The sequence below is a fragment of the Rhinolophus sinicus genome, chromosome 8 (assembly GCF_057876585.1).
Source record: "Rhinolophus sinicus isolate RSI-liver-muscle chromosome 8, RSI-T2T, whole genome shotgun sequence".
NCBI lineage: Eukaryota > Metazoa > Chordata > Mammalia > Chiroptera > Rhinolophidae > Rhinolophus > Rhinolophus sinicus.
The window spans coordinates 72,881,155-72,895,728 of record NC_142508.1 but is presented as its reverse complement, the minus strand read 5'-3'; the positions used below and the strand labels follow the sequence as shown (position 1 = coordinate 72,895,728).

The following is a 14,574-nucleotide window of genomic DNA, read 5'->3' as shown; positions in this document are numbered from 1 at the left end:
TCGGAAGCTATGCACTGATACCAGCACCTAGTCCACCCTTCAAAGCAATTTTGGAACTCTTTTTCTGGAATGGCCATCAGAGCTGTCCTCGTATCACCCTTGATGTCCTGAATGTCATCAAAATGTCTTCCTTTCAATATTTCCTTTATCTTCAGGTAAAGAAAGAAGTCATTGGGGGCCAGATCAGCTGAGTAGGGAGGGTGCTCCAATACAGTTATTTGTTTACTGGCTAAAAACTCCCTCACAGACAGTGCTGTGTGAGCTGGTGCATTGTCATGATGAATTGTTGGCGAAAAGTTCACGTCATCTAACTTTTTCACGCAGCCTTTTCAGCACTTCCAAATAGTAAACTTGGTTAACTGTTTGTCCAGTTGGTACAAGTGCATTATGAATAAGCTCTCTGATGTAAAAAATGGTGAGCAATATCGTTGCAACTAGTTCGCGAACTTGTCAGACCACATATATGTGCCATAGCTTTTAAAATTTGAATTTACTTGCTAGTATACTTTGGAGTTTTTTCACTTAGCATAATGTTTTTGTGGTTAATCTATGTTGCCATATGTATTAGTAGTTTCTTCTTTTCATTGCTGAATCGTATTCCATTGTGTAGATCTTCCATATTTTGTTTATCCATTCATGAGTTTTTGGATATTTGGATTGTTTTTGCTTTCTGGCTCTTATGAATAATGAACATTTGCATACACATTTCTGTGTGGATGTACATTTTCGTTTCTCTTGGGTACAGGCCTAGGAGTGGAATTGCTGGGTTATATGACTCTATGTTTAACATTTTAAGGAATTGCCAAACTGTTTTTCAGCGAAGCTGCACGTTTTACATTCCCACCAGCAGTGTATAAAGTTCTTATTCCTCCATGTCTTCGTCAGTGCTTGTTTTGTCTTCTTTATCACTGTAGCCATTCAATATGAGTGGGAAATGGTATCTGGTTGTACTTTTAATTTGCTCATACAGAAAATGTTAATTTCTTAATTAAAAACAATTCTTTAAATTTCAAACACATGTATTCCTATGTGTTTTAATGCTATGTATTTTTCCATATTTTTTCTCTCAATACCATTGATTAAGTGGTGACTTTTAAGTGAGTGTGAAGATAATTTGAACTCTTTTCCATTCCTTGGGTTGATTTTTCTATTTATAATCTAGTACCATAAACTTCTAATGACAGTCACTTTATAATATGCTTAATGTTTGGAAGCCTCGCTATTATTGCTTGCACCACCCAACAAACAGTCTTTGGTATAATTGCCTTTGTTTTTTTCTTTTAGCTAATTCGAACTTAAAATGTTTATTATGAAATATTTAAGGCGCATGAACACTTATCATAGCTGCCCTTTTTTTCTCTAAACGACTGTTATAATTTTATCAAGTTTTCTGAAGCTAAATGCAACATGAGAGCGCCACCCTCCTCACCTAATTACCTCCCAAAGACCTCATCTTCAAATACCATGACACTGGGGATTTAGGCTTCAACATATAAATTGGCGGGGGGGGGTGGGGTAGGGGGTAGAGCGGAAGGGCTTGCTCATGCCTCTCTTCATTCCTTCTGTTAGAATTTTTGCTTGACAATTTTGTTTGACAATTTGTTTAAAAATATATCATTTAGTACCCCCAGTACCTCCTCAACAAGACTATTTTTTTCTGATTTCTAACTGCAGTACTTTTCTCTGTTATATTAGAATGTGCCCTACTTAGGTGGATGTAGCTAAAGTTCTGGAACTCTGTAGTTACTCTCCTCACACTTCATAGAGACACAGTCAGTGCGCACACTGATCTTTGGCCTTTCTTTTTCTTCCATGTACGTTTTAGCCATCTTATTTTCTTGTTCATTCCGTCTTGTCGGGCAAGCGGTCTAAAGCTGTGTTCCGCAGGCACTTGTACCAGAGTGTCCTTTTATTGTGCTCTTGGTGAGGCAGTGATTGATGCCTCTGGGTTTTCTTATTAAGAAGAATGTTTCCTCTCACTTGGTTAAAACCCACTTCATAATGTATTAAGAAAGAAGTTTGCAAATCCTACCCTTTCTGGCGTTGTGTTGGGAAAGGAAGTTGGCATCTGCGGTGAAGATAATACCATTTTTCATCCTAGTAAATAAGCTGTAATAAGTCAGCCGGATTTGAAGAGCACACTGTAACACCACAAGTCACTGTAAAGTGAATATTCAAGTTGTAAGAGGGAGAGGGGCCTCCTCTGGGCCAGGTGTGGTAGGAGGTGACCCCAGAGAGGATTGAGCAGTGCGCTGTCCAGGGGACAGAAAGAGGTGGGGTCGGGGACGAACAGGATCTGTGCGTCAAGGCAAGGGGACCGTGTCTGGGTCAGATGTCCCCAGACATGTCTCTGGAGGCAGGAGTAAGGGCTGGTGGCTTTTTTGCAGCATTCCTGGATCGTGGAACAGTGGGAGAGCACCCTTCTCCTCTCTCCTTAACAGCCTGCCCTATGGAAACAACCTGCAAATCCAGCTCAAGGCACAGGACGTGGCCCAGGTACCCATGAGACCCTCTCCAGAGACACCCTAGAGCATCTATGATGAACCAGGAAGCCAAGTAGGTGATCTTTGCCCTTTGCCTCCTCTCTTTCCCTCTCATTCCTCCTTCACTCCACCTCATCCTGCCAAGACTGTTTCCTATCCAGATTTACCCCATTAGACTGCTGCCAACACGACAGACCTACCCTTAGCCAGCATTCAGCATGAGAGTGAAAATCATCGGATGTAGAAAATCAGCAAGGGCCTGAGACGGCATCTAATCTATCCATTTCGTAGGTGGTGTGACCAAGACCCAGAAAGAGAAGAGACTTGCTCAAGGTCATACTATGAGTTTATTGGCTAGACTAGACTAGTTTATGCTGCAGTAACAACCTCCAAAGTCCCAATGTCTTATCACAACAAAGTTTATTTCCTGCTCCTACTTCTTGCCTATTGTGAATCAGCTGGGACCCCTGTTCCCCATTATCTTCTTTCCTGGACCCAGTCTAAAAAGGCAGCCAAGATCTGGAGTACTGCTGGTACCTGTGGTAGAGGAAGAGAACGCAGGGTGAATCACACATTTGCTTTTAAAACTTCTACACAGACAAGACACAGGTCATGCTTTAGCATATTTCATTGGCCAAAGCAAGTTTCGTGGCCATTTCCAATTTCAAGGGGGCAGGGAAGTGCAGTCCTCCGAAGGGCCTAGAAAGAGGCCAAAGAGAATACATGAGACTCAGTTACAGAGCTGGGACAGGAATGCTAGTCTCCTGACTCTGGGGAGGCTAGTCGCTGCCTCCAAGGCTGCTTCCCACAGAAGTCTCGATAATGACACAATGTGTCTTTCCTCCCAGGATGTTTATCCTTAAAGAGCTTGATGTTTTACCCCAAGGGGATAGAGCACCAATGATTTCTTAATGGGCAGCATGGACTTTGGACACTATACCCCAGAAAAGAAGCTGTGCCCCAGGCCATGGCCACATCCTCTTGCCAAGATCACACAAAGTTCAGGGACTTAGCCTTATCTGGCATCATCTAGGCTTCTAAGGAAATTTACTGGCTCAGGCGAAGAAATTTCAGTTTTGAGCCTGGCTCTGCCATGGATTTGCAGTATGACCTTGGGCACACCCTTTACCCTTACTGGGCCTTAGTCTTTCCATCTGTTCAGTAGGGATGGTGATCCCTGCCTACCCTATGGTTGTGAGCTTGTTTCATGAATTCTAAAGCTCCAGTTGGGGAGGGATGACCAGAGGGGAGTGGGGACACATATACAGTAGGTTTCTATTTGGAGACAAGGGAGCAGCTGGGGTCTGAACCCCAGGACACATTGTCCTTGCCCCAGCCTCTGGGAGTTAGTAAGACTGGCTCCTAGTGGGCCTCCCAGCCTTTTTAAAGTTAAAAATGGGGGTCTCTGGATGTGTCAAGATTAGATGAGATACATAAAGCATTTATAACAGTGCCTAACACATAGTAAGTGATTTCTGAGTGTTTGCTACTATTATTAAGAAAATAATACCAGAAAGTACATTTGGAAATATTATAGCATATTCCACTGTCTGACAACCAATTAGTTAACTAATCTTCAATTGCTGGACATTTAAGTTGCTTCCAATTTTTAACTATTATATTCTTTCAGGGCACAGCTTTGTAATTAAAATTTTTATGTACATCTATGATTGTTTCCTAAGGCTAGACTCCTTTAAATGTAATTGCTAAATCAAAGGGACCACATACTTTTTAGGCTTTTGCTATCTCAGTGCCTTATATTGGTATTCCCACCAGCAAGTTGTTTGAGAGTTCCAGTTTAGAGGGGAGAATTTGCTTAGAGAGAGGAGAGAAGGTTTGCATTAGCTAGGATTAGATTTCACTGTGATTATCAGAAAGCCCTAAATAACAGTGGTTTAAACAGAATAGAAGTGTATTTCCTTGTCACTTAATAGAAGTTCAAAGAGCGTCCAGAGCAGGCGGAAAGCTTCACCCTCCACCTTCCTCAGCACTGGCTTCCACCTCATGATCCAATATGGCTACCCAAGGTTCAGCCATCATATTGGCATTCCAGCCAACAGGAAGAAAGAAATAAGAATATACAAGACTTCCACGTACATCCCATTGCCCAAAACTTAATTACATGGCTACATCTAACTGCAAGGTAGGCTGAGAAATAGAGTCTGTTCCAGGTGACCAGAGAACATTCAGGGGTTCTAGTAGTAGTAAGGAAGAAGGGGAGAACAGATTTGGGGGATAACTTGTCTCTGCCATGAGCTTAGCTCAGACGAAGAACATCACAAAAGGGTCCATGGAAACAAGAATGAAGAAAGCATCCTCAGGACACCATCTACAGGGAATGGACTGGACCATTCCAGAGCCAGGATACAGACACAGTTTGGGGGGTGGGGGATGTAGATACAGAAGAGGGAGGTTAATCTCTGGGACTGATCCCTGGGCAAAGGCATTGATCCCACTCCACAGAGAGGCCACTTGTCTGCCTAGTCTCTGCCCCTCAGATGTGGAGGGTGTGTTCTTGACTGCTCCCCTTGGCTTCTCCCAGCTGACTTGTCCCCCTACTCACCTGTCCTCAAGTTCACCTGTCCCCCAGCTCACCATCCCCCAGCTTACCTGCCTCCCAGCTCATTTGTCCCTAGCTCACCTGTCTCCAGTTCACCTGCCCCCCAGCTCACCTGTTCCCTAGCTCACCTGTTTCCCAGCTCACCTCCCTACCCTGTCCCTGCAGGTCCGGCTCCTCATGGACCCCATTAGCCTCCAGCTGGGTAAGAAGAACCTGTGGGGTTTGCTCGTGGGGCTTCTCAGCAAAGACCCAGAATGGCTGAGTGCCAAGGTGAAGTTCTTCCTCCCCAACGTGGACCTGGGCTGCGGGAATGCAGCCCTAGACCTCACACAGAAGGTCATCCTACAACTCAAGAAACTGCACAGCCAAGGTTCGGCCACGTGGCAGGAGTTCATCCACTGTGTGTGCATGGAGCTGGACGTGCCGCTCGAGCTGGAGGTGTTACTGCTGAGCACTTGGGGCCGTGGAGACGGTAAGGGCAGGCATGAGAGGGGCGAAGCAGCCTGCTAGAGGCCGTGTGTGAGGAGCCAGAGGTCCAGGAAAGGCCGGGACCGACCTAAATCACACAGAGACAGTGTGGCCAAGTAGCAACAAAAGTCCCTGTTTCTGGACACTTCCCAAAGCAAATTCCCTAATGCCACCAAATCCACTGGGGACTTGGAGGACTCTTTCCACCTGGTATCACCCCAGTTGCCTAGAGAGGCAGGATGCGTGGAGAGAAAGGACCAAGCGACTCCTTCCAGCCAGGAAATTCCAAATAGCCCATAATACCCAAGAGGTGTCTTCTTGCAATGTGGTCAGAAGCGGTCACAGGGAGAGCCCTCTGACCTCTACTGGTGGGCAGACAGATTGAATCAATTTGGTTCAGCGGGCGTTTCTTGGGTTCCTTGTGTTTACACAGCGCTGTGGGGAAGCAGTGAAAACTTGCTCAGCAACTCTGCCCCAGGCAGCGTGCAGGAAATGCAGTGGGTTCACCGTCTACACACGTGTGTATACACAGGTGCGTGCATGTGCACAAACCACGCACCTGTGTACGCATGTATAAACATATGTGCACACACATATATGTACATGCACAAACCTACACACACCCAGATTTCTGCCTCCAGCTGCCTTCATGGCTCACCACCACTTGTGCCCTCCACAGATCGCTGAGTGTAAACTTTACTTTTCCCTTGCTGGGGACCCACCCTGCGGAATGAGCCCTGAGTCACGTCAGGCCAGAGCTGGTCCCAGGAAATCCTACCACACTCCCACAGCATATTATACTCTCCCCTCTTTTTCAGAGCTTCCCAGTCATTTGGCAGCTGGGGAAGAACGCCAACCTGAATCTCAGCTCCACCAAGGTGAGGCCGGGGGTTGGGGAGCAGGAGGCGGGTGGTGGGTATGCCAAGTCCCCACGTCAAACGCAGAGGAGGCTGTTGGTGGTTGGTCACAGCCATTTCCCACAAGCCATCCTCCTCATCCCCTGACCCATTTGCACATGTCCCCTGCCCCTCACCATGGCTCCCAGCTCCCCCTCTGTGCCCCTCAAGGCTTTGACCTGTCCCAGGAGTCAAACCTGGAGCCTCCTGGGAGAGTCCAAATTGTCAGCCCTTGACACTGCCAGAATCCCTTATCTGGTTTCACTTGAAGAAGCCTTTTGTTTTCACTTCCCTGTCTCCAAACCTCAGGGCCTCATGCTCCAGCCCCCTAGACTGAGGCCCCTCACCATTTGGACACCTCGGGCCTGACACTGGTCCATGGTTAGCCATCCATGGACACCCAGGGAGCCACTGATTGATTTTCGGTTGGAGCACAGAGGGGTCAATGATCAAATGGTGACCACCTCACCGATTCATGGACCACATTCTATTCTCAGAAACTTTTTTTTTTCTTTCTTTTATTTTTATGATAGTCAAATACACAGAACATAAAATTTACCATCTTAACCTTCCCCCCCATCTTAACCATTTTTAAGTGTACAGTTCAGTAGTATTAAATATACTCACATTCTACAATTGTCACCACCATCCATCTCCATAACTCTTTTCATCTTGTAAAACTGAAAACTCTATACCCATTAAACGATAACTCCCCGTTTAACCCTCTCCCCAGCCCCTGGTAACCACCATGTTACTTTCTGTTTTTATGGTTTTTGACTAAGTTCCTATATAAGTGGTATCATTTTGTGACTGGCTTATTTCACTTAGTGTAATGTCTTCAAGGTTCATTCTTGTAACATGTCAGAATTTTCTTCCTTTTTAAAGCTGAATAATATTCCAATGTATGTATATACCACACTTTGCTTATTCGAATATTTATCCACCGATAGATACTTGGATTGTTTCCACATTTTACCTATTGTGAATAATGCTACTATGAACATGGCTGAACAAATAGCTCTTCAAGACCCTACTTTCAATTGTTTTGAGTATATATTCAGAATTCAGAGTCTTAAGATAGTTCCATTGTTTACTTTTTTGAAACATACTTCTTTCCATAGCAGCTGCACCATTTTACATTCCTACCAACAATACACAAAGGTTCCAATTTCTCCACATCTTTGCCAACACTTAACTATTTTCTGTTTTTTGTTTTGTTTTGTTTTGTTTTGTTTTCAGTCGGCATGCTAATGGGTGTGAGGTGGTATTTCATTGCAGTTTTGATTTGCGTTGCCCTGGTGACTTGTGATGTTGAGCATCTTCTCGTGTGCTTATTGGCCGTTTGTATATCTTCTTTGGAGAACTGTCTGTTCAAATCCTTTGCCCATTTTTAAATCAGCTTGTTTGTTTTTGTTGTTGTTGAGTTTTAGGAGTTCTCTATATATTCTGGATGTTAATCCCTTATATATGTTTTGCAAATATTTTCTCTTGTTCTGTGGGTTGCCTTTTTACCCTGTAGACAGTGTCTTTTGCAGCACAAAAAATTTTAATTTTCATGAAGTCCAATTTGTCTATTTTTTCTTTTGTTACCTGTGCCTTTAGTATCCTACCCAAGAAACCATTGCCAAATCCAATGTAGTAAAGTTTTTGTTCTATGTTGTCTTCTACGAATTTTATTGTTTTAGGTCTTGCATTAAGATCTTTGGTTCATTTTGAGTTACTTTTCATGGATGGTATTAATTAGGTAAGGACTCAACGTCATTCTTTTGCATGTGGATACCAGTTTTCCCAGCACCATTTGTTGAAAACACTGTCTTTTCCTCACTGAATGGTCTTGGCACCCTTGTCAAAAATTATTCACATGCAGAGGTTTATTTCTGGGCTCTCTATTCTATTCCATTGGTCTCTATGACTGTCTTTAGGCCAATACACACTGTTTTGACTACTGTAACTTTGTAGTAAGTTTTGAAATCAGGAAGTGTGAGTCCTCTAGTTCAGTTCTTCTTTTTCAAGGGTGCTTTGGCTATGTGAGGTAGCTTGAGATGCTATACGAATTTTAGGATGGGTTTTCTATTTGTGCAAAAAAAAAAAAAGTCATTGGGATTCTGAAAAGGATTGTATCTGCAGGGAACCTGTAGATTGCTTTGGGTGGTGTGGACATTTTAACAATATTAAGTCTTCTAATCCATGAAAATGGGATGTGTTTCTATTTATATCTTCTTTAATTTCTTTCATCAATGTTTTGTAGTTTTCACTGTACAGATGTTTCACCTCCTTTGTTAAGTTAATTCCTGAGTATTTTGTTCTTTTCGATGCTATTGTAAATGGAATTGTTTTTGTAATTTCCTTTTCAGATTGTTTATTATTTGTGTATAGAAATGCAGCCAACTGGTTTTTTCATGTTAACGTTGTATCCTGCTACTTTGCTGAATTCATTTATTAGTTCTAAAAGAGGCTTTTTGTGGAGTCTTTAGGGTTTTCTACACATAAGACCCTATCATCTGCAAACAGAGGCAGCTTTACTTCTCCCTTTCTAGCTGGTTCCTTTTTATTTATTTTTCTTGCCTAATTGCTCTGGCTAGAACTTCCGGTACTGTGGTGAAAGCAGGCATCCTTGTCTTGTCCTGAACTTAATGGAAAAGCTTTCAGTCTTTTACAATATAGTATGATGTTCACAGTGGGTTCAGAACCATTATTTCTATAGATGTATGGACTTTTTTCTTTCAGGCGTACATGGCAGTAAAATCAGACTTTCACAGAAAGCATCTACCCTATAAACCCAGCTCCCCAGCAAATCAAAACTGTTTGTCCTGGTCCCCGGTCCCTTCTAGCCCTTCTCATTGAGCTGTCTTCACTCAGTTCCTAAGTGGGGATACACTTGTCTGCCTGCTGCCTGTTTGTGGATTGGAGTTCCCTAAAGGTGCTGGGTTCCTCCTCAGCCCCAAACCTCACCCCTTACTCTTTCCTGCATTCTTTGCAGGCCTCAAGCGGCCTCATCAGAGCTGTGGGTCCTCACCCCGCCCAAAGCAGTACAAGAAGCAGCAGCGAGGTGGGTACCAAGGTGGGGAGGGACTCAAACATAGGGATTGGATTGCCTGGAGGCCAGGACACAGATACTGGACTCTATCCCCTGCTAACAAGCCTTCAAGGGCCTAGGGACTCTTGTATTCCAAGCTTCCATGAAAGAAGGATTGGAAGTCCTGAGTGGGTGGAGGAGAGGGCTGAGTCTGGCAAGGAGAGGCCTCCCGTAACAGGCCACAAGAGGGCTTTTCCAGAGATGGCTCAGCTGAAAAAGCTAGAAGTATCCCAGTAGGTTGCTGCTTCATCATCCAGCCTCTTACAGCGAGCGACACCCCATGTCCTGAGGGTTAAGGGGGCCCCAGAGAGGTGACCAGCATTACCTCAGGCCTAGGACCTCATTGGCCAGTTTAATGGTGAACAGGATACCAGGGAGACACTCCCCCAGCCAAGGCAGAAGCCCTTAGGGGCCCATGGAGACACATAGGGGCTGCTGAAGACCAGCCAGGCCAAGGGGAGTAAAGGAGACAAGAGGACAAAGAGGGGAGAACTCGCCTCTCTACCTGTTGTCCAGAAGACTCCTTGTTCTCGACCAGTTGTCCCAACCCCCATGGCCATAGCCAGAGCATTCACAGGCAGTCAGAGGATTCACATTGCTATAATATATACCTCTGCCTCAGGCCCCCCAGCGGGGGGGCTCCCAGCGTCCCCCAACAGTGGCTCCAGTCCTTTCCCAAGATCTCCCAATGAGCCAGCAATTAAAATGTCAGGACCTGGCACCATAGGGGCCCAACACCCACAGTTCTGATGAGTCCGTGCTTGGGCCTACAGGTTGTTAGCTCTCGGGGCATTGCAGAACCGAAATATTGGGGAGGGGCACAGTTCACTCAGATATCCCAGTAAGAGATTATTCCCATAAGATGTTGCAGAGGAAGTACTCTTTTTCCCCTCCCTCATCTTAGGGAAAACTTGACATCACCAGGTTGCTATAAAACAGAGCCATGATCCGCACTTGCTCATTCAGACTGCCCTGCGTGAATGGCTGCCAGAACCTCTGCTTCTGTAGCACCAATTCCTTCTAGGGATTTGGGTGGCACAAGGGCCCCTGTGTGCCCTTGTCTCTCCCCGCTCATACATCCACAGCTGAGGCTACAGACACCCCACAGCCAGTACTGGGGTGAGGCAATCTGGGGGCCGGGAGGCCTCACGCCCTCATGCCATCTCCATACCCCCTGCAGAGCTGGCCAAGCAGTACCTGCAGCTTCTGAGGACTTCTGCCCAGCAGCACTATAGCAGCAAGCTTTCTGGGCCAGGGCAACCCCTCACCTTCCACCAGGCCTACGTCCCCCCAATCCTGCAATGGGGCCGAGCCACAGCACCCTTCGACACTCAGGAGGGGGCCATTATGGGGAGCTCCAAGGCAGAAGATGGCGCCGACATGAGTATCCGGGACCTCTTCAACACGAGGGCTGACAAGGGCTCACGCGTGATGGTGCTCCTGGGGAAGGCCGGCATGGGCAAAACCACGCTGGCTCACCGGCTACGCCAGAAGTGGGCTGATGGCCAGCTGGACCGCTTCCAGGCCCTGTTCCTTTTTGAATTCCGCCACCTCAATCTGATTACGGGTCTCTTGACGCTGCCCCAGCTCCTTTTTGATGTGTATCTGAGCCCTGAGGCGGGCCCCGAGGCTGTCTTCCAGTACCTGGAAGAGAATGCTAATGGCGTCCTGCTCATCTTTGATGGGCTGGAGGAGGCCCTCCACCCCTATTCCAGCAAGGAGACTGTAGGTCCCGAAGCCCCAGGTCCAGCCCTCACCCTCTTCTCCGGCCTCTGCCGTGGGACCCTCCTGCCCGGCTGCTGGGTCATGGTTACTTCCCGTCCAGGGAAGCTGCCAGCTTGCCTGCCCACAGAGGCAGCCACCGTCCACATGTGGGGTTTTGATGGGCCACGGGTGGAGAAGTACATGGGCTGCTTCTTCAAGGACCGGCCGTCCCAGGAAGCAGCCCTAGCAGAGCTGCGAGCAAACAGACATCTCCGGAGCATGTGTGCGGTGCCTGCCCTGTGCCGAGTCGCCTGCCTCTGCCTCCACCATCTGCTCCCAGGCAGCTCTCCAGGCCAGTCCTCAGCCCTCCTGCTCACTGTGACTCAGAACTATGTGCAGATGGTGCTTGCCCTCAGCCCCTCTGGGTACCTGGATGCTGAGTCCCTGCTGGGACTCGGTGAGATAGCCCTGAGGGGTCTGGAGACCGGGAAGGTTATCTTCTCTACAGAAGACATTGCTTCATCCATCATGGCCTTCGGGACTTCCCTCGGCCTGTTGAACTCCTTCTGCGTCTGCACAGGCCCTGGGCACCAGGAGGAAGGCTTTGCCTTCACCCACCTCAGCCTGCAGGAGTTTCTTGCTGCCCTGCACCTGATGGCCAGCCCCAAGGTGGACAAAGATACACTCACCCGCTATGTCACCCTCAATTCTCGCTGGCTGCTGCGGACCAAAGCTAGACTGTGCCTCTTAGACCACCTCTCCACCTTCCTGGCGGGTCTGGCATCCCGCGCCTGCCATCCCTTCCTCAGCCAGCTGACACAGCAGGATCAGGTGTGGGTGGGCACTAAGCAGGCTGCCGTCATTCAGGCATTGAGGAAGTTGGCCACCCGCAGGCATACGGGACCAAAGGTTGTTGAGCTATGTCACTGTGTGGGTGAGACCCAGGAGCCTGAGCTGGCTGGTCTCATGGCCCAAAGCCTCCCCTACCAACTTCCCTTCCACAATTTCCCATTGACCTACGCTGACCTGGCTGCCCTCACCAACATCCTGGGGCACAGGGATGCCCCTATCCACCTGGATTTTGAGGGCTGCCCCCTGGAGTCCCGCTGCCCCGAGGCCCTGGCAGGCTGTGGGCAGGTGGAGAATCTCAGGTAAGAGAAAGGGCAGGGCAGGAGCGGGAAGGACCAGGGAGGGAACTGGGCTCCTGAGAGAGCAGGGAGTCTGGCAGCCTCCTGCTGAGGGAGACTGGGTAAGAAATACCAGAGCAGGTAGGCCCTTTCAGCATCCTCGTCTGTGACACAGTGAGGAAGCTCCATGCCTCACCAGGACCCCTGGGGTCCTGTCAGATCTCTTGTCGTGGCTTCCGACTCGCAGTCTGTCCTCTCAGTCATGGGCTGGAACCCATGATCCAAGCTGTGCTGCTAGAGGCTCTTTAACTTCCGGCAGGTTATCTAACCTCTCAGCCTGAGTTCCTTCATCCCTAAAATGAATCAATAATAATACCTACTTCATAGGGTTGTTGCAAAAATGAGATGAGATAATGCATAAAAAACACTTCTTAGCACAGTTCCTGGTACACAGTAAAGGCTCAATATGTGTGGTAGCTAGAGAGAAGGCTAGACTGCAGTAACAAAGACCCCCCCATGCCCTCAAATGTATAGTGGATTAAATAATGTATCATTTTATTTCACTCTCATGGAAGACTCAGAGTCCAGGTCAGTGGGAGGGCTCAACTCCAACTGGTCGTGCAGGTCCCTTCCATTGTTGCCCTGTCATCGACTTGGGCATCTTGAGCTGCGTGGTCAAAGTTGGGTCATGGGCATGTCTGTGATCTAGCTTGGGGGAAGGGAAAGAGAGATCATGGATTAGACACAACAAATATGTTAAAGCTCAGTCCTAGTCAAGTGGTGAGAACATAGTCATATGGCCACACTGAGCTGCAAGGGAGGCTGGGAAATGCCATCTCAGGCTGGGAAACCATGTTCCCAATTATATATAGATCTACAAGTGCAGAATGGGTTTCAGTGGACACTTAGCAGTCTCCATAATATGGATTTGTTACTCCTACCACCATTACAACAGCAACAACTGTGACTAATACTATTAGCATGACCGTATTCAGTTCCATCTGTCAGAGGAGGGGGGGGTCATGACCTGTAAGCCCTGCCCAGAATTGATCCTCTGCCATCTTGCCTCTTCCTGTGGCAGCTTTAAGAGCAGGAAGTGTGGAGATGCCTTTGCAGAAGCCCTCTCCAGGAGCTTGCCAACAATGGGGAGCCTGAAGAAGCTGGGGTGAGCCAGGGCTTGGAACCAAGAGGGATCCTCAGCCAGGAATGTCTGGAACTCTCCTCCCTTCCCTCAACCCTACACAGGGCAGATTCCGGGCCTACCCCTTCCCCTCGCCATTTCTCTTGCTTACCCTGCAGGTTAACAGGAAGTAAGATCACTGCCCGAGGCATCAACCACCTGGTGCAGGCTTTGCCCCTCTGTCCACACCTGGAAGAGGTCAGGTGAGTGATCTCCGGGGGGCTCACTGGCTGGGGGAAGAGGTCACTGCACAGGTCTTGAATGTTCTTCGAGGATCTGACCGGTAGGTTTTCAATGACTCATAACGGCAGCATCAGTCCGAGAACTGGGCCGGGCTGGATCCAAACAAAGGCCCAAGAGCAATGCTTCTCTCCACTATTCTGGGCCATCTTGAAGAAGCTTGAGTTTTGAGGCCCCCTTCCCTCTTTCTGTGACCCTGAGAGAAGGCACGGCAGTGTATGGGCGGGTGGTGGGCACTGTGGGTACCCGTAAACGCATGAAACACACACATACCTTCATATTCGTGCAAATAGGTATGCACACTTGCCCTTGTCCGCTCACCTACGTGTATGTCTCACATACATGCACATCCATAGGTGTGCACGTGTGCAGGACACATGTGTGCACACTCAGATCCACATACACGTCTAAGTACATATTCACAAATACAGTCCTGCTCTGTGTCTGATGAGTGGCCTGAGCAGGGCAAGGCCCAGGTGCCTCTGTGGCAGCTCACTGGCAGAGCCACCGCTAGCTGGCACCTGTGTGACATTTAGGACACGCACCCCGTCATCCTGGTAGAGGCAGCCCTGCACTAGAGGGCACCGCTTGCTGAACGGAGCATTAGCTGGCCCCCAGCTCTGCTCTGTCCCTTCTGCTCAGTGTCTGTGCACGATCACGCTAGGTGAGGGGAGAAACGATTAAGGCCACTCTTCAATAATCAGGAAAGAAATGTAACTGTCGAGGATTCAGTATTTCCTGACTGTTTTCCTGACTGGAGTGATCCCGTGCAACGTGCCCTCGCACACTTCAGGTCTTCTCTCCCTCCAGCGAGGAACCCAGGCAGGGCTGGGTTGTGGA

At 47.9% G+C, this 14,574-nt stretch overlaps 1 protein-coding gene across 2 annotated transcripts in view; it reads left to right on the top strand.

Moving 5' to 3' along the window:
* The window catches only part of NLRC5 (NLR family CARD domain containing 5), a 74,875-nt gene that overhangs the window by 17,496 nt on the left and 42,805 nt on the right, over window positions 1-14,574 (top strand). The window contains exons 2-8 of one of the 2 annotated variants that reach the window (XM_019754160.3): window positions 2,388-2,556; window positions 5,209-5,515; window positions 6,330-6,389; window positions 9,388-9,456; window positions 10,664-12,338; window positions 13,396-13,479; window positions 13,614-13,697. In XM_019754160.3, coding sequence (XP_019609719.3) covers window positions 5,221-5,515; window positions 6,330-6,389; window positions 9,388-9,456; window positions 10,664-12,338; window positions 13,396-13,479; window positions 13,614-13,697 — 2,267 coding nt within the window. In that variant the 5' untranslated portion in view covers window positions 2,388-2,556; window positions 5,209-5,220. Of the gene's footprint in view, window positions 1-2,387; window positions 2,557-5,208; window positions 5,516-6,329; window positions 6,390-9,387; window positions 9,457-10,663; window positions 12,339-13,395; window positions 13,480-13,613; window positions 13,698-14,574 lie in introns of those variants that run through there. The other variant, XR_012490165.2, reaches the window with a different exon arrangement.